General features: G+C 50.0%; 5 protein-coding genes across 5 annotated transcripts; 2 read left to right on the top strand and 3 right to left on the bottom strand.

The window, feature by feature from the left end:
- Window positions 1-1894: 1894 nt before the first annotated feature.
- On the top strand, window positions 1895-4709 carry PFICI_08994 (uncharacterized protein; the record flags this gene model as incomplete). Its single annotated transcript, XM_007837575.1, has 2 exons — window positions 1895-2120; window positions 3070-4709. The coding sequence occupies 2 exons, from the start codon at window positions 1895-1897 to the stop codon at window positions 4707-4709; spliced, it is 1866 nt and encodes a 621-aa protein (XP_007835766.1).
- Window positions 4710-6259: 1550 nt separating this feature from the next.
- On the bottom strand, window positions 6260-7963 carry PFICI_08995 (uncharacterized protein; the record flags this gene model as incomplete). The annotated part of the gene is made up of 2 exons (XM_007837576.1): window positions 6260-6630; window positions 6679-7963. 2 exons carry the CDS (start codon window positions 7961-7963, stop codon window positions 6260-6262), a joined length of 1656 nt encoding a protein of 551 aa, XP_007835767.1.
- A 3976-nt stretch (window positions 7964-11939) lies between these two features.
- PFICI_08996 (uncharacterized protein) lies at window positions 11940-12666 on the bottom strand (the record flags this gene model as incomplete). The annotated part of the gene is made up of 2 exons (XM_007837577.1): window positions 11940-12245; window positions 12403-12666. The coding sequence occupies 2 exons, from the start codon at window positions 12664-12666 to the stop codon at window positions 11940-11942; spliced, it is 570 nt and encodes a 189-aa protein (XP_007835768.1).
- Window positions 12667-20422: 7756 nt separating this feature from the next.
- PFICI_08997 (RNA polymerase II holoenzyme cyclin-like subunit) lies at window positions 20423-21573 on the bottom strand (the record flags this gene model as incomplete). The annotated part of the gene is made up of 3 exons (XM_007837578.1): window positions 20423-21042; window positions 21128-21337; window positions 21414-21573. The coding sequence occupies 3 exons, from the start codon at window positions 21571-21573 to the stop codon at window positions 20423-20425; spliced, it is 990 nt and encodes a 329-aa protein (XP_007835769.1).
- Window positions 21574-22889: 1316 nt separating this feature from the next.
- PFICI_08998 (uncharacterized protein) lies at window positions 22890-25521 on the top strand (the record flags this gene model as incomplete). The annotated part of the gene is made up of 8 exons (XM_007837579.1): window positions 22890-23052; window positions 23159-23239; window positions 23347-23554; window positions 23781-24559; window positions 24624-24670; window positions 24722-24840; window positions 24900-24935; window positions 25002-25521. The coding sequence occupies 8 exons, from the start codon at window positions 22890-22892 to the stop codon at window positions 25519-25521; spliced, it is 1953 nt and encodes a 650-aa protein (XP_007835770.1).
- Between the last annotated feature and the right edge of the window lie 353 nt (window positions 25522-25874).

Genomic DNA, 25874 nt, shown 5'->3' on the forward strand with positions numbered 1-25874 from the left:
GTGAACATGGTCAATTCTAGGCGCTAGCGATGCCATTTCACGGAACGCGAAAAAGACTTGCATGGTTCCCAACGGATTCGATGTTCTTCCCATAGGGAGAATCAGTGGATGCTCAGGCTTGGGCTTTTCCTTTCGGCATTCTCTCTAGGGACATGTAACGTCGACGACTGTACGTTTCCCAGTTGATCTGGAGCAGCTTGAATTGATGCGGAATGTAGATGGGCGACGCGGAAGTATGTTGCGATATAGACGCAGTGAATGAGGGGAGAGACGATAGCTGAGCAAGGACAGACGATGTGCTCTCCCGCGATGACCCCTGCGGCGATGATAAGATGGGCTTGAATTAGTTTTGCCTCAACCCTGCTGGAGGCGGCCAGGAAGCCTCGAAATGCACAGACAGGCCTTGTCGCAGTTGCCGAGAAGAAGCGCGGCGGCGCTTCCCGCGATTAGGGCAACGTATGAAGATGAAGTAATGGATGAATGTGGATGAATGTTGGAATACATACGTAACTAGATTTTTGTCGACCGGGATAACACTGTATGTTTTGGGCGTTTCTGAGGAGCCTCACTAGTACACTAAATAGGTCAATGGACATCTATTTCAAGCACACTCAATACAGGACGAGCTCCACCAAACTTCTGTAAGTTCATATCAACAAGTGTGTTGAACGCAGTGTCCGAGCTTCTAGTCCCAGAAAAACACATTGACCGCAGCCTGCCTTTGCTCGATCAGGAAAGAGGTTTGTTTTCCTTCAGAGTTTGTGTTTATTTGGTTGCAACCCGGCTTTATCTGGGAGGAGCATCTGTGAGCATGTTGAGGTTTTCGAAAGATTCAAGATCAGGCAAGTTTTTATAATTAATCAGGCGGAAGTCGGGCAGCTAGGCGATCGGCGAGTCCCCACAAGTTGCTCAAATTCGATCCGTTTACGGCAGACTGGAAATTTCGGCCATGTCTGTCCATGTCCACTCCAACAAAGTGAATCAATATACAGAGTAAGATCAACAATACAGTACGTGCCTAGTCAATCAGACAGACAGACGGTCAGTCCCACAAGTGAATTAATTTGCAGCTTTATTTGTTTGCTTTTTGTGAGTCTGCCACAGTGGGACAAGAACATGGGCCAGAATCTTGCTCTGCCTTTCAGATGATAAAGTTGGTAAAGCCTGTGCTAACACCTAGGAAAGACACTGATTTGAATCGGATCTTATATAATGCCCAAATTAAATATGGAAAGTTGAAGTCTGTCTGTGATTAGTGCCATCTCTCTTGGTCGCTAGGGGATGATGGATGTTATTTCGGTCGCGGCTAGAGACCTGGTACACACATGTCATAGTCATACCTATTGTAGCCAGTGCAGCCCATGATAATCAATAGCAAGCGTTCTTTTGGTTTTTTCTTTTTCTTTTTTTTTACGCAGTCCGGAACGTCTCCGCTTAAACTTTAGAGTGGTCCAAAAACCCTTTCTTCCTTAGTTTTGGGCCCTCCTTTTGCTCACTCGCTCACATGGGAAGTTTTGTAATTTTTCTTTTTGCTTTTTTCTTACATATTGTCTCTCTTTTTGGGATCTCGACCTTTGTCGGGTCTCACTAACTGTTGGTCCGTTCTAGTCGTCTCCCGGCCCGGTAGTACAAGAGTCAGCGTCTTTTTTATTTTTTATTTTTTTGGTCCCTCAGCGGTGACGCTCACCTGTCTTTTGGTGAGCACGTGAGGAATTTGCAAAATTTCCGCTGTGCCCGTGCTGGGCGACGAGGGTGGACGTCGTCGCACTGCAGATTGGGAAAAGGGCCAAAAAAAAAAAAAAAAGCAATTTGGTTCCTGCGTGTTGTGGCTGGTCGGCGAAGCCAACCGCTTCTGGGATTCATTTTGATCGAGTGGCCCGGGATCTCCTTGACCATGAGCTCCGAGCAGCAGCCATTTTATCGAAATCTAGGCCTAGTGGCTGCTGATCCGTCCATGGCTCCCCGGAGTCAAAAGACTGGGCCTGCTGCTGCTGCTGCTGCTACGGCTACTGCTGCTACTGTTACCGCTGCTGGGGCTGCTATCGCATTTACCAACATCGAACCATCGACCGCTACCGGTAGAGGAGGTCATGTCGCAACGGCCACCATGACTGGATCGTGTAAGTTGGGAACTCTCTCTCTCCCCCTTTGGTCCTGTTTCTTGTCTTTTCTATTTCTTCTTCGCTTTTCTTGGTGCTCTACCTGTTTGAGTCATATTCCCCCCCGTTTCCATTTCCTTGGATCGTTTGTTGCCGCATTTCACTGCAATCTTCAGTTGGTCGGCAGTTCATGGTGTGTTTGATCTGACCGCAAAGCAAATCATGCACCTCCTCCTCTGATGATCTGCACCGGCACACACACATTCACCTCCCACACACCATACATACACACACCTATTCATCATACTCATCACCCACTTATTCACACACACGAAAGTCTATTCCCGCTCCGGCCCTTGCTCATAGGTTAGTCCATGCGCAACGACCCTTGTTTTGCGAGTGAAAGTGGTATCACCTCTTTTTATTCTTCTTCTTTTATCCTCTCCACCTCCTCTTCCTCTTCTTCTTCTTCTTGGGGCGGATTGAGAAAACCACCCCGAGGTTCCCATCAATAGTGCCTGCCCTCCGTACTCGGTACAATCTGCCAGCCTGCCTCCAATTTAGTACAACCACACATATCAATCCAAATCTTACACAGCCTAGGAGCTGCCCCATCGGTGAGTCTCTAGACAGTCCCGGTTTTGCCTGTCAATAATAATAATGCACGGGAAACCCGCCTCGGCCTACCTGACCTTGACCTACCTCTGGCCTAAATAGTTCCAAACCGCCTATCCTGTCGTCTGGCCTTGGTTGTTCTGCATTACATTGCGTTGCGTTGCTCTGCCCGTCCCGCGAACCCTGCCTGCCTGCCTCCCCCCCTCCCTCCTTCTATCTGTCCTATTAGACCTCTCTACCTTACTAGAGTCTAACCTCCCTTTTACTCTACTGCATTACCTACCCTTGCCTTCTATTACCTAGTCTCGTTTTTTTTTTCCCTTCGTTTCATACGACTGACCGGAAACAATCCCAGCCACGCCGCAGGTGGGAATAAACGCCGACACCACTCCTCGTGTCATTGCCCCGCATTCTGCACCATTAGCAGCAGCTGAGGCCGTTGCCGCTGCTGCAGCAGGCCAAATTATAAGTTCTTCGCCGCCTCTTGCTACTAGTACTACTACTACTACCGCTGCTGCTTCTGCTTCTTCCTCTTCTGCTACTACTGCTACTCCTTTGTCGACGCTCGAACATCCTTCGTCGTCTACATGTGGCTTGGCTGCTGGCGCTGAGTCGTCGCTCTCCGGGAGGTCGCCCGCCGCTGTTCAACCTTCCTCAAATATGTTGTTTTCGGATCTATACAAGTCCACCAGGTCGCCGCTCTCGAGGCTGCGTCAGCAGTCCAGCGCAAACTCTGAAGCCGACTTCGATGCCGATCTTGTGAGTAAGGATAAGGCCAAGAATAAGGAGGCCGTCAAAAGGTACCTGGCCGAGAAGATCCGAAATGATTGGGAATTCAAGTGGCCGCGGCCGGCCCCTGGCGCCGGACCAGGCACGGGCACGGGCACGGGCGTCGCAAATCCTGCTGCTACTTCGGACCACGCCAAGGATGGTCCTGTAGAGGCCTCAACCGAGGCGCCGTCACATGACCACGAGGACAATGCGGCGGAGACTGTAGATGCCAATGATGACGATGGCGCCGACGACAGTGACGACGCTGAATCAGTATACAGCACAGTATCAGAGGACACGGCACATTTCAAACCCCGGTTGGAGTGGTGGTCTGACTGGTCTGACGATGACACTGTCGCCATCTCGTCGGCGTACCGTTTTGATACGCCTGATGCCGTGGGGTCTACAGTCAAGGCAACGGCCGAGGCCAAGCGTGCCAAACGACGACGAGCAGTGCGTGAGGAAGCGACGTGGAACTTGGGTCTGGCTTGTTTCAATGCACGTCGTGATGCCTGGACTGGTGCAAAAACTGTGCGCGTAAAGCCAAAGGCACCATCCACTCCAACCACACCCATGTCCCCATCGTCGCGGCGCTTGTCATTCTTTAGATTTGTCTCGTCGTCACCACCTGCCTCGCCCGGACAGCCATTGTCACCAGAGATTACCCGCACTTCAGGTGACACAACAGCCGTGACATCTTCGGATGGAGACTCGAAAGAGCATCACCCAAGAGCTGCCTCTTCTCGCTGTACAGTCGAGACCTTGCTACCTCTGGCCCCGCCTTTACTTCCTCCAGCAAACCCTATGCGCGCATCCATCACGCCCGCAACATATTCAAATCTTTACGACCGAATTATTGTGCATTCATTAACGCCAGCATGCCCTGTCAATCTGGCCGATGTCCTTCGGTCTTGTGTTGTTGGTTGGAAACGCGACGGTGAATGGCCTCCACGGCAAGCCGAGGTACCCATATCTGTGGTCGCGGTGAAGAACAAGAAGAAGGCTGCCAAGCCCACGCATAGTCGCCAGTCTAGCACCGGCCGTCGCCTGAGCCTCGGATTTCTGGGCAGACGCGAGAGTACTGTAGGTGATGCGCAGCCAGCAGATCCGTCAGCTGAGGACGGTGGCGCTGCTGGTAAGGGCATTCGGAAAAGCATCCAACGAGTCCTCGGCCTTGGCCATGAGCGTAGCGGCAGTAATGCCAGCAATAATGCCGTAGCCTGAGGGGGATGGAATCTGGTGGTGAAATGAATATGCATCATGCTCGGATTTTGCCGGATATTGCTTTTTTCGCATCACGAAATACTTTTGATGAGTTACGTCACAGGATACAAAGGCACTTGAAGAACAGGAGGAAGAAGATGAATTATAAGGGAAGATTGGCATGCGACGACCGATTAGTCTCATGGAGCGCTTGTGTCCATTTTTGGAAAGGACAGTTGCATCGATCGCATTGGGACTTGGTTCCTTATATCTCAAAAGGCTCTCTGGCGCTGGTTAAGGTATACCCAGCATGGGATGGCGTTTTCATTCATGAAAGGTATACCCGACTCCTATTATAAGGAGTACTGGTTTATAATATCATGCCCGTAGGTTTAGGGCTCTAGCGGTGCATCAAATATAATTCTTTTGACATTGCATTACCCGTGTTCTCCGTGTTGCTCATCAAGTCGTGATGAAATTTCATGGCTTTGAAGGCGGTAGAATCGTCTGCTCGGTGACTTGATATCAACTGCAAATCAACTTGGCAAGAACAAATATACACGTAGACACATGGAAAGCCGTCACGCATCAGGAGGCTCCAAGGCAAAGTCAAACATGGAAGCATATATCAAACCAAGCATGAACAAGACAAACTCAAAGATGGACAAATGACTTCTTATTGGGTTGAGGATGGGGTTACTGCTCTATCTACAAAAAGAACTGTCTTGATTCCCAATCGAGGGGGTCTCCTCCAAAAGCTCTACCAAAAACCTGTCGAATTATCCCTGTGGGTCAAGGCCTACTAACCAGTAAACATTTCTGCTTCAGTGTCCAAGACGGAACAAGAGGCAAGAACTAATTCGGGTGTTCGAAAATCAAAAAAGAAAAGTACAAAACAGGGGGGTTAATGTCATTCCGCTTCTTCATGACTTCATTGCTCGTAAGAACATGCTGATTCTGCTCGTGGGATCAATGTGTCGGCAAGAAAAACAAAAAAGTGAATGCGTAGGCAAAGAGGTTTTCTCTCTGGTATCGAGCTAGGCTTTGGAGTTTTCTAGTATCTGAATCATGGAGCAACAGTTTTGTTGAGGCTCCGGATTTTAGGTCAAGATACCGAACCAACCCATTGATTACGCCCGCAGAGCAGAAGAGAAATTCTCGTTGCGCCCTTGTTGACAGCCAAATTGTCTGTCGTGTGCTTACTGCCGAAAAGAAAAAAAAACACTCAAAACAGTCGCAGGAGAAAAAAAACAGAACTTTTTTTTCGGTGGGTTTTGTGATTTTCCTCGTGTTTTTGGTGTTTATTGTTTCTTTGCGTTCGTCATTGAGCCTAAGCGACTTTTTGCAAATGAGAATGTACTGTACAGTCAGGTCGAACGCTCAATCGGGCTTGTTACAGTTGTTATCAAGCACTTGTTGTTGACTGTCGTGTGTATGTGAAAAGACAGGGGGGCCATATTCCAGCTTCGGTCAGGCAAAAAAGCAGAAACTGATGGAAAATCATGATGAGGGGTTGCGAAAGAAGGTGTGGAGGTGAAAAGGGGGGTATAGAGGGAAAAGACGAAGCAAGACTACTTGTGCTTCTTCTTCTGGTCGGAGTTCTGGGGATTGCCTTGCTCACTTTGAGTTCGGTTTCTCTTGCGGGAACGGGTGTTGGCAGCAGTGCCGGCCTGCTCCTTGGCGGCCTCGGATTGCTGAGCGGTGTTTTGAACTCGCTTCGGAACCTGCTGCTGGGCTTGCTGGGGAGTCTGTTGGCGTGCCTGCTGAACTTGTTGCTGAATCTGCTGGGGGTTCTGCTGGGGGTTTTGCTGGCGTGACTGCTGAGGTCGCTGCTGGACGTTGGGCTGAGTCTGCTGCGGAACTTGGTGAAAGTAAGTCTGAGGTCGGTGCTGGGCGGGCAGTTGACCTTGCTGAAGACCCAGCTGAGCATTCTGTCGACCGACTTGATAAGCGTGCTGCTGCTGCTGAAATCCCTAGTTATTCTGGCGACCAGGCTGCTGAGTGCGGTGAATGTTCTGCTGAGCCTGCAGCGAGGGGTTCTGGGGTATGTTTTGAGCGTTCTGGGGTATGTTCTGAGCGCTCTGGGGAATGTACTGAGTGTTCTGGGGAATGTACTGAGTGTTCTGGGGAATGTATTGAGCGTTCTGTGGAATGTGCTGAAATCCCTGGGCGCTTTGCTGACCCATCTGGTGACTGGCTTGAAGATCTTGGGTCTGGGGAGGGTTGTAGGGGTTTCTGCCGTACTGGCAAACACCACCCTCGTTCATGAGGAAAGCCTCGGGAGGTTCGAGACCAGAGTAGCCGCTATTGTAGTAAGTCCAGGAGACAGAGCCAGGGATTCGACCCTCTGGGGGTCCAGTTCGGGGGTCGTAGGCAGACGGGTTCTGGTTCGCGCCTGGGCCGGTGGGGTTGAGAGAAGGGAATCCGGCGTTGAAGACGTCGCTACGGGCAAAGTGGGGGACAGTGTCGGCGACACTGACTCTAGTACCATCGTGTGACTCGATCTCATCCTCTCCGTCAGAATCACTGACATTTGCTGCGTCTGCCTCGATCTGGGCGCGAAGTCGAATGAATGAGTTGCCAGCTTCCATGCTGGCGAGCAACTCCATGGCATCACTGTCATTAATGTGGCGGATGTGGTCCTCTCTGGTGCCCGGATGTTCAAACTTGATGGGAAGAGACCAGAGCTTGCCCGTAGTCTCGTATTCTCTCATCTGAGAGTTCTTGTGGGCGGCGATTCCCATGCCGATACCGTGCTGAACTCCTGCAAGGTAAGTCTTGTCCACATCCTGGTGCGGACCACCATTCTCCATGTACTCCTCCAAGGCGTGGTAGGAGTTGCGAGGCCAGTCCTCGGTTCGGTTGGAAAAGCAGGTGCCGACCGGGTGCGTGACGATTGCACCGTTTAGGCCACGCTGCTGGTTTCTGAGAAGGCCAGCGCGGCCGTTGTTCTGCTGCTGTAGCTGTTGCTGGTTCATCGTGTCCAGCGTGGTGGTGTTGTTGTTGTTGTTGTTGTTGTTGTTGCTGTTGCTGCCACTACTGCTGCTGCTGCTGTTGTTGTTGTTGTTGTTGAAGCGCAAGGTAACAATCATGCGCTGGGGGGAAGGGGGGCCAGCAGAGGACCCGGAGGGGGAAAGGGAGGGGGGCTCGTCATTGCTGTCGTCCCCCGACGACAACAGCAGCCTGGAGGCGACGATGCCCTCCCTGTGGCCCTCTTCTCCCTCCGACGACGACGACGACGACGAAGGGTCGTACTCTGACCCGTTGCTCGACATGATGGTAGTGTTTCTCTCTCAAACTTTTCGAGAAAACGTTAGAAAGGAGAGAAAAGATATCGAGAGAAAGGAAAGCTTTTACTTACTTTGTTTGTGGTGAATTGTTGTTAATCTTGTGTGGGAACTTGTTCGCGACGCCGATTGAAATAATAAGGGGCAAGAGGCACGAGGCGAGGCTGATTGATTGATTGTTGGGCGCCGACTGATTGTGATTGGCTCAGCCGGGGACGGCGGCAACAGTATACAACGACTCGATTGTTCTCAGCCCTCTATAGGAAGTGGGTCTACTCTCACTCCCGTTTGTCTATTCAACTGACCATCCAGGTACGTGGGCGCGCTTCCAGGCGTCAGTCCCTGTTGACAACTGATGTTCGAAGCCCAGTGGGAACTGCTAGGGCTGTGCGGTTTGCAAACGCAGTGTCTAATTTCCAGCAGGGTCATCATTCTCATTGTACGTCTATCAAAACTTGAACTGACTTTGTTACATTGTTGGATTGTTCCTGATATTGAATTCACCAAGGCGTGACAGGATGGAAATGGACGGCCCAGCTACTCATGAAGTTGCCTAGAATTTATTCATAGGTGATAAAAGCAGATACGCAATAAAGACTCGAGAGTGACTTCTTTTTCTCTCTCCCTCACAAACACAAATTCTTTCGAAAACCACTCTCTCACATTTGTTTTTATCTCATGTGGGAAGGGGGGGAGAAGAGAAAGATTTCTAGGCATACATACAAGCTTTCCCAAAAGCTCAGAAAAGTCGGGCCAGGTAAAGGTATCAATCATTCTTCGACTTCACTTGAGAGATCGTGCATGGAATTTGTCGTTTTGACCAGTTTGACAACACTCTCGGATGGAAGCTTCCAGAGAAAGTTGATGGCAGTTTTCTGCTGATTGCTGGAGGAGACAGTTTGAGGGATTGAGTGAAGTTATTGCTTGGACCCCATGACGAAAGCAGCTCAGTTTGGACTTGGAGCTTCACTTGGATCCTGCAAAAAGCTTCACCATGGTTAATACTCTGGTGGGAGACACTCCCTTGATGATATGTAAGACTACTTGAAAATGAAAGTAACTACTGATTGGTGATGGGGACTTCATGATCAACTGGCTTTCGGTAACAAAGAAAGACATGTGCTTTGCTGGTTTTGTAGTACCTAGGAGGGGATTGGACTTCTCAAAGATGTCAGCCTACACGTAAAATCAAAATCATTCTGCAATCATCCCCATTTCAATCTTGGTTGATTCGTGATCATCGATATGGATGAGGAGAACAGGTTGAAAGGCATACATTGCTGCCAAAGTCTGATCTGACAGCCAGATGATAATACTACATCTATCTTGTCGTCGACTGTGTTGGAAGGAAAGTTGAACGACACCATTCTTCTGCTACGAAGGCCAGACGATATTGCCACAAGCTCAACTACTCAGCTGTAGATGTAATGCTGCAGTTCGAAACTGGTTGGGGCTTTTCAGATAGTCACGTTGAATATCGCAACGACTCATTGGTAAACGGTATGAGGATCTTGAATTGTACACGGAGCACCGTGTGTTGTTATTACCGGGTTTTTGGGCTCTTGAAAAGAGGCATGGAGTTTTAAGTTTGGTAGGACAATGTGTTAATAAAAAGACAACCACATCCTCTCACCAATCAATTCGTCCATGGCACGCAATCATCAACTCCATTCAGCATACTAGCATGGGAAAATAAAGTTGAACATTGTTGTTGGACATGGTCAGGACCATGACTCGATTCCGATAGTTCAAATCTACCGTTTTGTGTTCTTGGGATGTCATGGCACGACGTGGATATTATCAACAATCAACCAGGCCACTTTTTGGATCCACGTGTGATGAAAAGTTGAGTCTGAGCAATCGTGAGGAAGTCTAACACTCTAGATATCACAACCTCTCGATTCTACACATTAAATTGAATGATTCTATGCGGTGTCAAGACTCACACACTAGGTCGGGAAAAAAAAGAAAGAAAGAAACGTGCGCTTATGACCCAAGATCATTGTTTTACTGGTATGTGAGAGAGGGTCTTTATCATTTGATGTCAGCGCCTCACTCTACGCGGCGCTTATGATGTCTATGTATGCAAACGAAATCTTCAACATGCAAGTGGACACGGGCGACAGGAGTCCAGGCATGTGTCCATGCACCTACCCGCTGCCTTGGTGCTTGGAAAGAGGAGAGAGGTGCTGCCGCATTGCAGGCAAAGCTTCAACTTGCACCATGCATACTTACATACATAACCTTTGGTGGAAAATGTACACGTGGGATTCAACAAAACTGAAAATACACTTTTCTCCTTCTTTCAAGCGCATCTTCTTCTTCTCTGGTTTCTTTTCGTTCTATTTTCCAACCCGCGGCAAACATTGTTCTCGTGACTTGGACATATCCACCCCAACCCCCTCCCTTGCCCATGTCCTCGTGACCTCTCATGTTGAAGGAAAAGGAAAGGCCGTGTAAGAAGTAGTACTTACTATTTCAGCTATTGCCTGCTCCACCTGGGCTCATGTTGACCATAACCAAAAACAATAATAATAGAGGAATGTCTCGGGACGGCGCGGGCAGGTTGGTCCAGCTTTTCCCTGTGGCATGCTGGGAGCTATGATCAATATGGTGATACATAGCAACACTGACAAAACGCGACCCTATTTCTGAACCTAAGCAGCCGCATCAACTGTTCAAGTCACAAGCGGACAAGGCATTTCCTGAATGCAGAGAAGTCGTGATTTATGCCAATTAGTATTGGAAACATATCAATGATGGGAATTGTAGTTGCAAACACAACCAATGCCAGACCGCAACAAGGTCGGTCCAGCTGTGTATGTAAAAGAATACACAAAACGCTACCACCAAAGACAGAAAAACTCCACTTGCACGCTCATGTATTCCAACATACCTTTTATCGCATCATGACCCAGAAATTGCAAACAGTGGAAACATGAGTAAGGAAGGCAGGTGTTCTTTTCTTTTTGTTTCGAAAGGACCGCCAAGATCGTACAAAACAGTGAATATAGTTGAGAACAAGAAGATCGACCCCTTTATTTGCAGCGTCGCAATTGACCCCAAGACTGAACTCCTTCTCGTGCCATGAGCGCAATAAAAGCACAATCGCCGTAACCAGTACCCCGAAAACCCTTTGTGCTGAGATTCTTCTCTCTGACCCGGATATTTCCCAATGTGTGTGTGATAAAACCGTTTCCCAAGCAGCAGAAGCAGCAGCAGAAAACACCTCCCCAATGTCGCCGAAACAGGCCCGACTGGCTTTGCGAGTAAAAACACGAGACAATAACACAACCCCCAACCCCTTGCCCAAGATAGAAATCAGTGTCGTTCTATATGTAGGTATTCTTTTTCTCTCGTCGTCATAAACCGTGATGACTGTATCGTTGCCGCAACCGTATGAGAAAAAACCCCAAATGACTCCGTGGTATGAACCGATGCGATTAGTTGTAAAAATGCAAGAACCGTCAATAATTTGCTGGAACGCCCGTCTGCCCATTCGTGACCCAAAAGCAGCCACCTCATCTTTCGAGGTCGAAACACCGGAGATGATAATGATTTTTTTCGCGTGGTATTTTCCTTCCCAAAAAGAAACCCAGAACAAAAAACGAAAAGGTATCGATTGATCTTCATTCGTGTCGCGCGCTCATCAAGGAATCTTTGAATAAAACAAAGCTAGCTGATGAACACAAGAAGTAGGTATGTCGAAAAAAGGGATGTTTATACAGAGGTAGGGAGAATTGAGAGTGTATGTCAGTAGCAGTCGAGCCCTGAATATACTCCCAAGTGAAGATTGAATGGTGATTTATTGTCGATGCCTGACGCTTTTGTCGGTTTCCCTAGGAGAGATGGCTGTCGCGAGAAACGAATGAGCAAACTTGAAAACATGAAGATTCATACCAACGGAGACGGCGGTAAATGGACGAAAGTCCCACTATCATACGGTAGCGAGACGATCAGCCCTTTACCATCGCCGACCGAGTGGCTGTTGCTGCATTCTGCTAGGCGACACCGACGGGGAGGGGCTAGACAGCGTCAGGCCGTTGGCGGGGTTGATGATGGGAATAGCGTTGCGCGTCCGCGTGGCAGCGGGCTGGTGCAGCTTCAGGGTCGACTGCTGAGTGTGGTAGGTGGGAGGAATGAAGGCCGGCGACGACGAGTTGAGTGAAAACGTCGTGGACACCTGCTGAGGGTGTTGCGTCGGCGATGAGTGAGGAGAGTTGCTGGACAGAGATGACCGGTCTGAAGCGGAACTGCTAATCGACACCAACTGGAAATAGAGCAAAAGCAATTAGCCCCTGATTCTGTCTTTGAGCGCAGAGCGTGGCTAGGTCGTGCAGATATAAGATGCAGACAGCGCGAGACTCGCGGCGCAACATGTTGATCCCGCGGGAGGGGGATAGTCATCACATTAGATTGGAACTTACATCACTCTCAGTCAGGAGTTTGGGGCAGAACTCCATGTCGTCGTCCAGGTCAAAGGAACGGCCGCTCTCAAAGTTGGTTCTGAAGGTGGATACGGCAGCCGACTCGGTGAGCTCCTTCATACTTCGCACGCCGCGAAACTGTCTGTGGGAGTTTTGAGAGACGGATAGCCTTGGTGCTCTCCTGTTGCGCCCGCCATGGTGGTTGTGGGAGACCGAGGGGGTGGCTGTGGTAGGCTGGTGATTGTACTGGTAGTATGAAGACATCATGGGCGGCGGTTGGCGATATTCTTAATAAAGTCAGATTGGCGATTCGATGCAGCGTCGTGTGAATTGTGACTGTTGGCGATGATTGTGCAGCAGCACGAGCAGTGGAATGGAGCGACGTTGGGGTGGCGGTGTGTGGTGTACGAGTCGTTGGTTGCACTGGGCAGCGTTTTTGGGGGGGTTGTTTGTAGTATGTAGTACCGGCTTGTGGGGAGGACCGAGTTTTTTGCGGTATTAAAAAAAGGAGCTTTGCTTTTTTGCTTTGAAACAACAACAACAATAACAACGGTTGATAAATGCGGTGTGATTGCTCAAACAAGAGTTATGGAAAGCCAAGTATAATAAGCAGGGCCGCTTTTGCTTTATGAAAAAAAAGTAGCTTATAGTTTGTTCTTGGTGGAAAGAAGATTTTGAATTTGGGTGTGTGCGTTTCGAGTGTGGGATTTCTTGTTATGTACGATGATGAAGATTTTGGGGGGGAAGAGAAGTTTGGTGGTTGGAATTTGGATGGGGGGTGTGGAATAGAGAATAGCAATAATTGATTGGGGATAATGGATTGTGAGAGAGGACAAGACCAGAGAGGAGGGGAGAGGAGAGAGTAGAGGGTAGCGATTCGGAGAAGGCGAAGGATTTTGTTGGACAGCAGCGCAGCAAAGCACAAGGGCAAGTCAACTCATTCGGCCAGGGCCCAGGGGACCCATCAGAGTAACATAAACCCAGAGAGAAGCCGGACGAGGGAGGGCGGCGGCGGCTCCTCACTGGCCATGGGCTGCCCATGCCCACTACCCTAGGGACCTTAGCCCATGTGCCCTGCCTCCGGTGTACCCTATGGCAGGTAGCGGCCACCGTTCAAAGGCGGGCCATCCACCCAATGGTAACGCATTTGCCACCCTGGACAGGGACTAGGGGGTCTTTCTGTCCCATCTGTCTGCCCATGCCGCTCCGGGTCTAGTCTCGAGCCTGGCCTGCGCTAACTGTATTGCGTACTGTGGTTGAGGTCCAGTGTGGTGGCGGCGGATGATCGCATAGTGAACAAGGGGCCCGACAGACAGATGGACGGACAGATACCTAGGTCCATATTGATGAGATGCTTGACATGCCACCCTGCCACTCGATCATCAAGAAATGGTCTCAAGGGTCTCTCTCCCTCTCTCCCTCTCTGTTTTGCTGAAGTTGCTGGGGGACTTTTCATCAACAGTACTGGATTTCGGTCCTGGCTCGCCCTCTGTAGCGCAACTGCCTCGTGTGTACTTTAGTGTAGTGCAGTGCAGTGCAATGTAGCAATGTTACTGCCACTCCCGGCCCGTTCACAACCACTATGCTGCAACCAAGCAAGCGCGCACTGATTTTCTATCTTCCATTGGTAGAAGCTGGAAACAGGTCGTGAACTACTACCAGACTGATGCACACCGTAGCAGAGATAGAAACAGATACCACACCTGTCTGAACCATCGTGAGCTGCTTTAGAAACCCAATCGAGCACCCGGAGGCCCGCGAACAAGAATAGCATCCCCCAAGTTGGCACACATGTTTAAAGCAACTATCATCATTGTCGAACGGCAAGACCACGAGATGGTGGGCTGACTATGCGATTCAGTGGACAGACAAAGAGATCATCTTTGCATACTCTAGGAGGTCCAGCCGTTACAGAGCTACCTGCAACGTCAACTACACTGCAACTGCGCACAGCATCAACTGGCATATTGTCCCCCTCCGTTTGAGGAAGCTGACCAAGACGCCCGTCCCAGCTGTTCTCTCGTGCAGTATGCACGCCATTCAGCAAATCGAAAAGGGGCATCCTCGGTAGCTTACTTGCTTTGTTACCTTGAAGTGTGAATGGGTGACAATAGAGGCCCTGGTTAGGTCATTGGTGTAACGAAAAACATACAATTCCATAGTGCTGTAGCGGCGGCAGTAGCTGTACCAGTCTATTGCCCATTGTGAATTGTGACTGGGGCCTTGGGGTGTCTTGTGTCCATCGTGACCTGAAGTTTTATTAATATCGCGTCCCGGAGCCAGGGCGGCTTGCAGCATGGCGTGGCCGCTATTTCGCATTTCAGGTCCCGAACTTGCCGCTCCCGGGTCGATCTCTCCAGTGTTTCCCAGTGGGTTCACTCATTCACTCGCTCACTTAATTCATTCATTCCCCATCCTCATTCAGGCAACGCTGGGAGCTTATGTTGCTGCAATCAAAATCAACAAGATTCCCACTTGGGTTAAAACCCCATCCTTGTCAGACAAAAAGCCACAAAGAGCGAAAGAAGGTCATGAGAGCACTGCCCTTTTGATTTTATGCTTTGGATTGTAATCTGAAATAGCCTCGCTCCGTTCTTCGAAAGCGGTAAGAGGATAGGATAGGTCTTGTTTCGGTTGTGTTTCTAGCGCTGAAATGTCTCTCGTTCGTACCTCTCAGTCGAGAGAGTCTGGATCGAATACACTACTACAGTTCAAATGCAGATCTTGAACTGCAACATACGGGGTTCAACCACATATCGTCAGTTTGCAGACCACCGGGCAAAACAGTTCTCTATCCCGCGATTGGAACAGACCACCGAGCCACTGATGAAATAGGTGCTCCAGCTGGGCAGCAGAAACGGGAACGATCGAGCGCCGATCGCGTTCTTGTGGCAGCGTCACCAATCATCAGCACCCACCGCACACAAAAAAGGTATGAGCAACACCGTACTTGGGTTGTCGAGTAAGCACTGTGACAGCTTCTTTTTGTTGATGATTGTGACGATTGTTGTCGTATTGTGGCGCCTCCAGTCCGGCACCGTCATCTGCAAGGTCTGAGCACGCACACATACGCACACACACACACATCCATGGATGGAAAGGGAAGAAGAAAAAGAGGGGCCCCATGTTGGGCTGGCTGGCTGGGTCTTTTGGGACGAGACGATCCTAGTCGATTTCCAGCCTGCGCTGTGCCCTGCACTGCAACACCAGCCCACATAGTTGCTCCGAACCTTGCAATTGTCTGGGCTTCCATTTTGCCATCGTGCTGTGAAAGAACAGAGAGAAGGATGCCGCAAAAGGTCACACCCATCTGCCATCCACCCACTGGAGGGGAAATGACCTACTTTTGCCCGCCCGTATTGCGCCCCAGTTCGATCCAGTGTCTAGTGGAATGTAGCGCACGATGCCTTCTTTCCGAAAGAAAAGGGCTCCATTGTAATGAAGAACGGTGGCATTTCTTCCCCTCCAAGGTACTTACTGAATCCAGACACTATTCAGATTGATTCATCTTCATTGCTGGATACCTCTACAACATGAATTCTACGGTAAGCAGCGCCTCAGGCGGTAGCATTTGTCTGCAAGCTCTGCTAGCGACTGTATTATACACTGGAGATGCATTGGTCGCCGCCATATGTAGTTGCTGCGGTCATCTTCTGCTCTCGCATTCCCCATGGTGTTTCAAATCGTCTGTTTCAAGCCAGAGCCGATTTTCATGCGGCTTTCGGGGCTCAGCAGCAGCAGCAGTAGCCATGCTACTACATAGTACCTATGCCATGCCAGCTAGTACTTGGCGCCGTGTCTCGCCTGAAGTTGTAGTGTTTCAAGCAATAGACACACAAATTACCTTACCGTTGATCTACCCTTTCCCACCATAGCGCAATTTCTCTTTGGCGTGTCTTTCCAGGGTTTGTGTTATATTTCGCAATTAGACGTCAGACACGGCGGCTTTATGCTACCGCCTACTTTGGCATGTTTGCCCATGGGCAAATGTGAGATTATTATATCGGCATGCCCATCAATTGTCCCATGACCCAACGGTCGCTTGCCCGGGTCCCGCCCACTACATTACCTAGCTAGTATGCTTGAGGTTATGGAATGTCTGATCTGTGTTCGGGGAGTGAGAAAAAAAAGGACCCTGGAGGGGAAGTTGGAATTATCCTGGCGCTTGGCTCAAGATTCAGGGTCCAAAGCCAAACCTTGCGGACATTCTTCTTGTGCAGAACACACTCGGACGGCCACTATTACATCAGTCCGCGTGAATTCAGTTTGTGGGATTATCTGTGATCATCAGTTGGGGGAATGATCCGTTTGCCGTGTGCAACTTTGCCATGATCTTGCGAGAATTGATGAGACCCTGGCTATTCTGCTGTGCGCCCTTGCCAGTAGCGGGACAGGTGTGACGAAAGGGGCGAAAAAAAAAAGAGACCTAAAGGATGCGCGGCTAAAACTCCAGGTGCTTGCTATTGCGCAAAGATGCAGTGTAAACATGCCTGGGAACATGACTGCGCTTACATCAAATCTTTGCCTGTGCCGCAGGCTGCTGCTTAGCAACTCCCACCAGTTGTATACAGTGTTGCGACAGTAACAGTAGCTCTCCTTATCATCGGGCAGAATGCCTTGATAGAGTGCTTATTCCCCGACAAATCGTCGTACGAATTACTTGCTTTCACCAAAGAGGCGCCCCGCGGTAGGATCCCCGAAGGTTGTCAGCTTCCTCACAAAATGGGCGAGGCGGACGCAAATGTACACAAACAAAAGGCATACACATAGCTAGGGATTCAGATCCTACGTACGACACAAAGATTACCTTACTTTCCGCCACTGGCAATTGATCATCAGACGGCACAGCCAAGTAGGACGAGAATATTTGCTGCTGACAGCCTCGCTCAAACACTTTGCCTGTCGTAATAGTGAGTCCCTTCTCTGGGATCGAATCTCTTCAATCACCAGCAGTACAGCATGTACAGAGTAGAAGAGGTTGGACAATACATCATGGCCCAGCCGTCATTGGCGCGGGGTAACATGGCCGATACTATTTTAGTGACCAAAAGCAAGGTTTCTTGGAGGGACGTCCGTCCTGCCTGATCAGATCTGAAGGGAGAGGGGTTTTCCTGCCTGTTCTCTTCTTTTGCTGGGCGTCCATTCTATTCGGCAGCCAGATCGGGGGGAGGGTGGAGGAGGACGAGGGCGGGCTCACGAATTGAGAAGCAGTCCCCGTCTTGGGTTCAAGTCTTTTGTTCAGACGAACTTTGGGCCCCCCTGGCTTGCCTGGTGCTGGCTGCCCCCATCCGCAAAGATCTTCTAGAAGCATGACCATTGTTGTAATGCAAGGGCGGCCATGGGAAACGGATGGGTTTCTTTGCCGGACTCGCATAACAATTCAAAATGACCATGGCGCGCGTCTTTGTTCTCTCCCCTTACATTTCGTCTAGTCTCGATGCCTTTTGCTGCGGGTTCTCTTGAGATCTGGCACAGGTTTCAGAAACGACCCTCCCGATGGGAAACACCTTTTGTGTAGAATAGAGTTCACTAATCGTTTTCGTAGTGTAACTCGCTGCTGGCTGGTAACGCCGAAGCTCTCGAGGGGGCGCACTGGCGCTTGAGTTGCCTTGAATAAGGGGAGGCCGGCAAGCCACAAAACCCCAGAGTCCCTACCATGTAGTCCCACCCATAGCTAGGCTCCGCGCGTGTGCATCTCTTGGGCACACACACTGATGATGGTCCCGAAAGAGAGTCCAGGACACTGCCACACCGCCGTTTCTTTTTGTCGGCCATGAAATGGGAAAAAGGGTGTCGAGTGTTGCTTCTTGCTGGCAAAAAGCTGGAGGGGAACCGTTTGTGCTCACGATTGGACAAAAAGCCTGCGGGTCGGTTTATGCATGCAATTGAACCCTGGCCTGGCTTGGGCTGGCTGGGCTTGGCTGAAGCCCTCAAGGTTGAAGGACACCACCCACCCCCCCATCCATCTATACAGAGGAGTACTGTACACATCAGGAGGCGACATGAAGAATGCTACTATGTATGTAACGTATGTACGGAGTCTCACACGGAGCGAAGCGAGAGTCTGCAAGTACCTCTGATAGATGTCAACCTCTGTCAAGCGAACCAACGAGCTTCCCTTCACACCATTGTGAACGGTGGTCATGCGGTCGTGTATCTGCACAGACGGTCCAGACTGTCAAGAAACGGGTGAACGAATGCAAGGGGGAGCGCTTGTACATAGTAGCTCGTACATATGAGTTTAGTACACAACTTCCAAGCGCCTTCTCCCATCTGTCTGTCTGTCATGTCAATGGGAGAAGAGAAGGAGACTGGATCTGGAGTTCCTTCAGCCCAAGCCACTGGGCGCGTGTTCCCCCAGGCTCATGGCCATGTCCCTGCCATGTCCCTTGCTCCTCCTGTCGCTTTCCGTGAACAGGGACTAAGTATTATGGGAATCTGCTCTGCTCTGCCTTGTAGGCGGGCAAATCATACTATGTAAATAAAAGCTCATCCATTCCATGATTATACACCACTACATGAAATACGTATGTGCTAGTATTGCCCATGCGACTGGATCGCAATGGTTGGCCTGTGCATACTGGGATCTCTTACGCCGTCGTTGGTATAGATATTTGAACTAGGAGCACGTAGTATAGTGACGGGAAGCGGGAAAGGGAAGATCTCGGGAGTGGATTTGCGCATGGAGGGCACTGACTCCGAAGATGCCCGTCCCTTACCCTTTGGCACACCCGCCTTCAACGGCTAGACCCGCCTGTATCGTCATTGCTTTTTTCTTTCTTTCCTTACGTAGCTCGCTGTCGCCGAATTGTATGGCTGGATTGAGACATGGCATGTGGTTGTTGGGACCTATCCCAAGATAGTGTAGAACAGTCTGCTTATCGTGAGATATGGCATGATGGCTTCCGTGCGCGGAGGTCGGCGAATGAGTCTGAGTATCAATCGACATCTTTTCACTTGACGACTTCCCCGTGAGTCAACAGACAGACCCGATCCAGGGCGGGCCGACATGATGACCGTGATCATTCTCAACTCCCGGTGCCCTCACCTTCAAGGTTCCATACCTGAAGACATCGTATCACTGTTAAACCATCCCTTTCATGCTGCGTGCAGACTTATGATGGACATATGGATCAAGGTAGATAGATACCTATGCATTTGCCCCTGCAGGAGGAGAGATGCCGGCCGGGCCAGCCTGTCGCTACAAGCTCAGCGGCACCCATGGCAGCAGGTTCTGCAGCGATATCACAATAACCGTGAGACTTACATGAACACTAATAGCCGTACCAGAAGACCATTCCCGAGGCGATCGATACGGTCTCTCCATCTGTTAGTCACCATGGCTACCTAGGAATTGAGATGAGAGGATTGAGGACCTGCAAGACGAGGAGCTGTGTCTTTTGACGTCGAAAGTCGCCAGCCTCGTCCATGGTGCCATGTCCTGGTTTGTATGTACACGCAACATAATTCTTATATGTTTTGAATGAGCTTTGCCCACACAAATCTTCGCAGAAGATGATAACGCTTAGTTTGTGGCATCATTGATATTGTTTCTTACCTGGTCCTGCCTATACTACAGACACCAGATTCAACAAAGAAGCCAGGTTTCTCGTTGAAGATTCTGCGACGCGCTCACAGACACTTGATATAAAGCGCACGAGTAATGTATTGACAGATATACCATGGCATAGAAATGTATACAGTCATCGAATAATTGACTGCGCCTTTATACGCAGGACTATTCTGTGTGCTCAAGTAGCTTGCTGATAGTGATGAGGTAAAGGGGCACGTAACTATGATATTCGCGTGCCAGCCCATAATTAATAAAGCAGTTTCTATGCCTGGCTCGAAGTTCGTCTCGATTGAATGCATGGAAGTAAATTTGAATGTCGACCTGTGCCATCTCAGCTTACACGGGGTTTTCCTTCCCGTGTCACTACTTTGATTTCTTTGGCTGCCTTGACTGTCTTGGCTTGTGTGTTGCTTTGGTCTCTTCGGCTGGGACATGTTTCTCCGGCTCTTAACCTTTGTCAAGTCCCCGTGCCTTGATGAATCTGTTGATCTGGTCTCTAACTGCTTTCTCATTGTACTGCTCATGAACCTCATAAAAGGCTATTAGTTCTTGGGTGCAACCAACCATGTCTTCGATCGCAACGTCGCTCTCTGCGAGAAAGGCACCAAAGCGTTGAAGCTTACCCACTCTCGCCTCGTTTGACTTGTTGTCTTTCTCAAAAGCTCCGCCCGGTGTTGTTTGGCCACTACTTAATCCTGACCCCAGGCCTCGGCTTCCTTGCGCCTGCATCTGCGACTGCGATTGTGTCTGCGCTTGCGCCAAAACAGCTTGCGCAGCTGCCATGCTGGCAGCCTGACCTCCGGCCACTGGGTTCGGTCGAAGGACGAGGGATAGAAGGATTGCTGTCAGTGCAATGATGTGTGGCGAATAGAGGAGAGGTAGATCTGTCATATAGTGGTCGTTGATGATGGTCCAAGACAGACTGATTTCGTCTGACGACAAGAAGAAATCGCTTTGCAAGGTCGTCAGCGTCCGGTACGGCTGGTGAATGATCATCTGTGCATTCATTTCGGAGATGAGGAAGAATTCGCATTCGCCGAGCCTAGACATGTCTAGGGTGAGGAAGTCTGCAATAGAAATGTGGTTAGTCTCCTGTGTTACCCGTAAAAAGTACATGCACGTCTGAGTGCCGAATAAAGGTTCTCTTCATACCTGGCCATAACGATCGAGCTTCTTGTACTACTAATCGAATGTGCTGGGGCGATTCCTCCATTTTGCATGCCAAGTACAATGCTGTAACGCATAAAAGATATGGATTTGTTCGGCGAACTTCGACTTTTGTATAGAAGCGCTTGAGATAGACTTGGGCGGTCGCTACAACCTGTTGGCGAAGGACCAGTCTTTTGGCTAGGCGGGTAACCTCTGAGCAGGAAAAGGTGTTAGCAGCAATTCCACTTGAAATGATCCAAGCAAGAAGATTGGGGGAGCGGAGACCAACGCTGATTGAAGTAGATGCTCAAGTGCCTCCATTCCGGCAGAGGGAACATTGCCACCAAGGCCTGTTCATCCTCTCTCAGCTTGTTGCGAGTTCTTGCGAGTTCGTCCTTGGTGAAGATCCAGAAGCGACGTTGAGTCGACTCCCAGAAGCTGGCTGCCATGGTGCGCGTATACAAACGGAGAGCGGATCTCGGGAGATGTCGTTTGCGTTCTCATATTGGCATGGCGTGCGTAGTAGTTTCCTGGTAGCCCTTCGAAGGGGTAGCGAGAACAATGGGATCACCAACAGCAGCCTCGCGAGGCTGAGTAGAGAACCGTTTCCGTGCAAGGGGCCCGCGAGGTTGGAGGGCGTGATGACATGCAGACAAACTTACCCTTCCCCAAAGGGCTAGTCTCGCAGTCCCCAATCCTCCTTGGAAAAGGGAGACCTCGACCATGTTATGACCTCTGGCTGGCACGGGACCTGGGAAGTCATGTTGGATTGTTCTTTAGCATGTCGACTCATAAGATTATCATAATACTACAGAAACATGGCTAAAATATAGGAGTAAATTTGCCATTGGTTTGATCCCGTCCGCGCAAATAACCAATTTATCAATTTCATGGTTTTCCAGTCTGGGAAGATTTGAGCTAAGCTTCTTGGAGGCACATTTTGGTGCCGCAGCTCGGAAAATGGAACGCTCATTGGTTCTTGCAATCAAATCAGTGTGCTCAACCCACATTCCGCAGGCCATAACCAATGCCAAAAGTGCTTCTTCTAGCCGGGTGAGAGTAAAGTGTCTCCATTTTGACATGAGGCTGCCAAATCAACGACGGGACAAATGGCTTACATCGGCTCTTTTGAGTGGTTCAAGCGAGCTGTGGCTTATCGCGGGGGGCCAGCTCCCGCTTTTGGTTAGCGGGCCAGCGATATGACGAAGAAGCCGCTCTAATTGGATTTTTTGACGTTCCAGGATGGCCCAAAGACAAGAAGCACAAGCATCAATGGCCAGGAGGTACCTCTAAAGGATCCTTGGGATGCAAGGTCAGGTAGTAGGTTCCGGTTAGTAGCGTAGCACACACACACACACACCTTTAACCTACCTTACCTTAACCTCTGCTCTGCTCTCAAGCTCTGGGTCATTTCTTGGTCGAGCTCTTGATCCGATCTCCCGCGTGTATCCCACCCCCGGACGGAGGAGCTGCTGTTTGCTGCAAGCCGACGTCAATTCTGACCTCGGAGCCTCGAGCCTCGACTACACACATACACATTGCAGAAACGACTGCCTCCCCATCTTGAGGTCGCCCTTTTACACAAACAACACAGCGCGCAGTGGATGCCAGCGACGACGCCACATCCGTTTTCTTTCCCCGCCGACAAACTCGATTATTACTTCTTACGGCGCTCGCTCCCTGTCGTTCCCTGTCGCCAGCTATGCCGACCTCGTAACACCTCGTTGGAAAAATCCTGCGATCACTTCCTGCATGATCTTCGGACATGAAGGTCCCAGATGTGGTCACAGAGATAGGGATGGAGATGGAGGAGTCTCAGAATCAGAGGGATGCGCGCGTAGAGGCGCTGTGGAAAAAGCTGGACTATCAAAACAAAAATGAGCTGGACTGGAAGGCATTGCAGCGTGGACTAAAGAAGATTGACCACCGTGAGTGACAGATACAGACACCACCTAGGTCGCTCGATTGAATCGCGCAGAGAGCGATTGGGTCGGTGCCCTCAATTGTACTGTGCCTAGCTAATCCCTGACGCAGCTCTCAAGAATGCCGATGGCATCCTCCAAGAGATCATCAAAGTTGTTGATTCCAACGGAGACGGGAAAATCCAATATGAAGGTAGGCAAGGTCCGATTGAAAAAAGTTCTGCGATGCTGTTGTTCTTGGGATTCCGCTGTGGTAGTCTTGCGCATCCTACGGCTCCGCTGACGCCTGTGATCAAACAGAGTTCAGGGTTTTTGTCGAGGCTGCTGAGAGGCAGCTCTACCTCTTGTTCAAGGCGATAGACCATGACAGTGATGGGAAACTCGACAAACACGAGCTCCAGGCGGCTTTCCAGCGGGCTGGACTCACCGTTCCGATGCGACGACTCGGCTCTTTCTTTGAAGATATTGACAAGAATAACGATGGCTACATCAGCTTTGATGAGTGGAGGTGAGTTGAGAAAAACTCCTTTCTGGTGCTTATCTCATTTCCCTGTTTTTGTTGTAGACTTTTGCGAACTTTTTGTTGTAATGTGATTGTTGGCATTTGGCTGGCCACTTGTGCACAGCCCATGGCAGAGTAGTTCTTGTGGGCGTCAAGTGTCTGCTTGTTTCATTCTTGAACATGAGATCTGGTTGATCTGCTCATCAGAATTGCTAACTCATTCATGGCGCAGAAACTTTCTCCTATTCATGCCAAATCAGGAGGCGTCTGCGACTCTGCGCGCTGTCTTTACCTTTTACTCGGACATTGTCACTGTGAGCTCGGAGGGGGATTCTATGCTCAACGACGACACGCTGCACAGTATAGGTACGACCATTAAATCTCTTATGCTAGCTCTTTTTGGTTCGATTGTCAGGATTGCCTCTCCTTTGGACCAGGACCGCAGCCAGAGCTCGTCTCCCCCACAATCTTCACAAACGGCAGATAATAGCTCGCCAACCATCGAAAACTCATCACCCCATTCATCGCAACAAGACGTACACTCGAGCCAAAGTAACGGCAGCAGCGCCAGCATGGAAGCAGCCGGTCGCGAACAACTCGCCAACACAGTGAGGGCATCCGCAAACGCTCTACGAACAGCAGCAACATCCGCATCAACGGCGCCAGCCGCTCCAGGCGGCGCTACGACAACAGCACGAGGCACTGATATTGAACCTGACCTGAGTGAAAAAGAAGAAGAAACTGCCGAGGAAAACTGGCTGATCAAATACCTTCCCGATTCAGGCTACTTTGTCGCCGGTGCAGTCGCGGGAGGTATTTCACGTACCGCCACTGCTCCACTCGACCGCTTGAAGGTCTACCTTCTGGTCAACACCAAAAGCACAAGCCATGCAGCCATTGATGCTGCCAAGAACGGCAAGCCCATTGCCGCCATCACCAATGCGGCCAGGTCTTTCTGGGGGGCTACGCTGGATCTCTACCGCAATGGAGGTCTCAGAGGTTTCTTTGCAGGTGTGTATTTTTTCTTGTTCATCCCCGCCCATCTTTCTGCTTCTTGAGCTCATATGTCATATAGGCAACGGACTTAACGTCATCAAAATCATGCCTGAAACAGCTATGCGAGTAAGTCTATTGCTAGCTTCTGTGAAACGAACAGATGCTGATGAAAGGTAGTTTGGAGCCTACGAAGCCGCCAAGCGGACCCTCGCACAACTCGAAGGTCATGGCGACACGAAACACATAAACCCTTATAGTAAATTCGCTGCGGGAGGTTTGGCCGGCATGACAGCACAGTAAGTTGATTTGCTCATTCTCTATACTGCCAGTAATGGCAATTAACAGTGTACTGCAGGTTCTTCGTTTATCCCATGGACACCCTCAAATTCCGGTACGTCTCATTACATGCCTGTCGCTCGGCAGGTGAAGAATTGGAATACAGCTGACTTGGGCGCAGTCTTCAATCCGAATATGTGGCTGGCGGAGCTCGTGGTTATCCCTTGCTCAAGCAAACTATCACGAAAATGAAGGCTGAAGGCGGCTTCAGGCCCTGGTATCGTGGTGTCACCATGGGTCTCATCGGCATGTTCCCCTACTCTGCCCTGGACATGGGAACTTTCGAGTTTTTTAAAACGTCCTGGATCACATACCAAGCCAAAAAGTTGGGCGTTCACGAGGAAGACGTGCCGCAACCATCCGGCATGATGACTGGCATCATGGGTGCAACATCGGGAGCTTTCGGTGCCTCGGTTGTCTATCCTCTCAACGTTCTCAGAACTCGACTCCAAACCCAGGGCACCAGCATGCACCCAGCCCGCTACACGGGTATCTGGGATGTCGCTCAGAAGACGCTAAAGAACGAAGGACCCCGAGGTTTTTACAAGGGTCTCGTGCCCAACTTGCTCAAGGTTGCTCCCGCGCTTAGTATCACGTGGATCGTTTATGAGCGAGCAAAGGACATCATGGAACTTCAATAGGCGGCATATGCCACCAGACAAGAAGACGACCAAGACATATGTTATCTGAGAAGTGGAAGCACACCCTGGTCTGCAAAGATATGCAATCGAGATGAAACTCATGTGTTCGGACCTTGGCAGCACGGGATGAAAGGCCCCTTACCACAGCGAACGCCTATAGGGCTTCAAAAATTCGTCATGGGCAGACAGGCAATCGACGTCGATGGCTTCAATGCGTATAAAATGGTGGAAAGAGAGAGTTACGGAGAAAACAGAAGGCTTTGTTTTTCTTTTTCATAGAGCAGCTCGATTTGTCACAGTAATGGCAACCCTAAATGATGTGGCATGGTAGACGAGCAAGGGAGAGAACAAGA

Source organism: Pestalotiopsis fici (genome assembly GCF_000516985.1).
Source record: "Pestalotiopsis fici W106-1 unplaced genomic scaffold PFICI_Scf_6, whole genome shotgun sequence".
NCBI lineage: Eukaryota > Fungi > Ascomycota > Sordariomycetes > Amphisphaeriales > Sporocadaceae > Pestalotiopsis > Pestalotiopsis fici.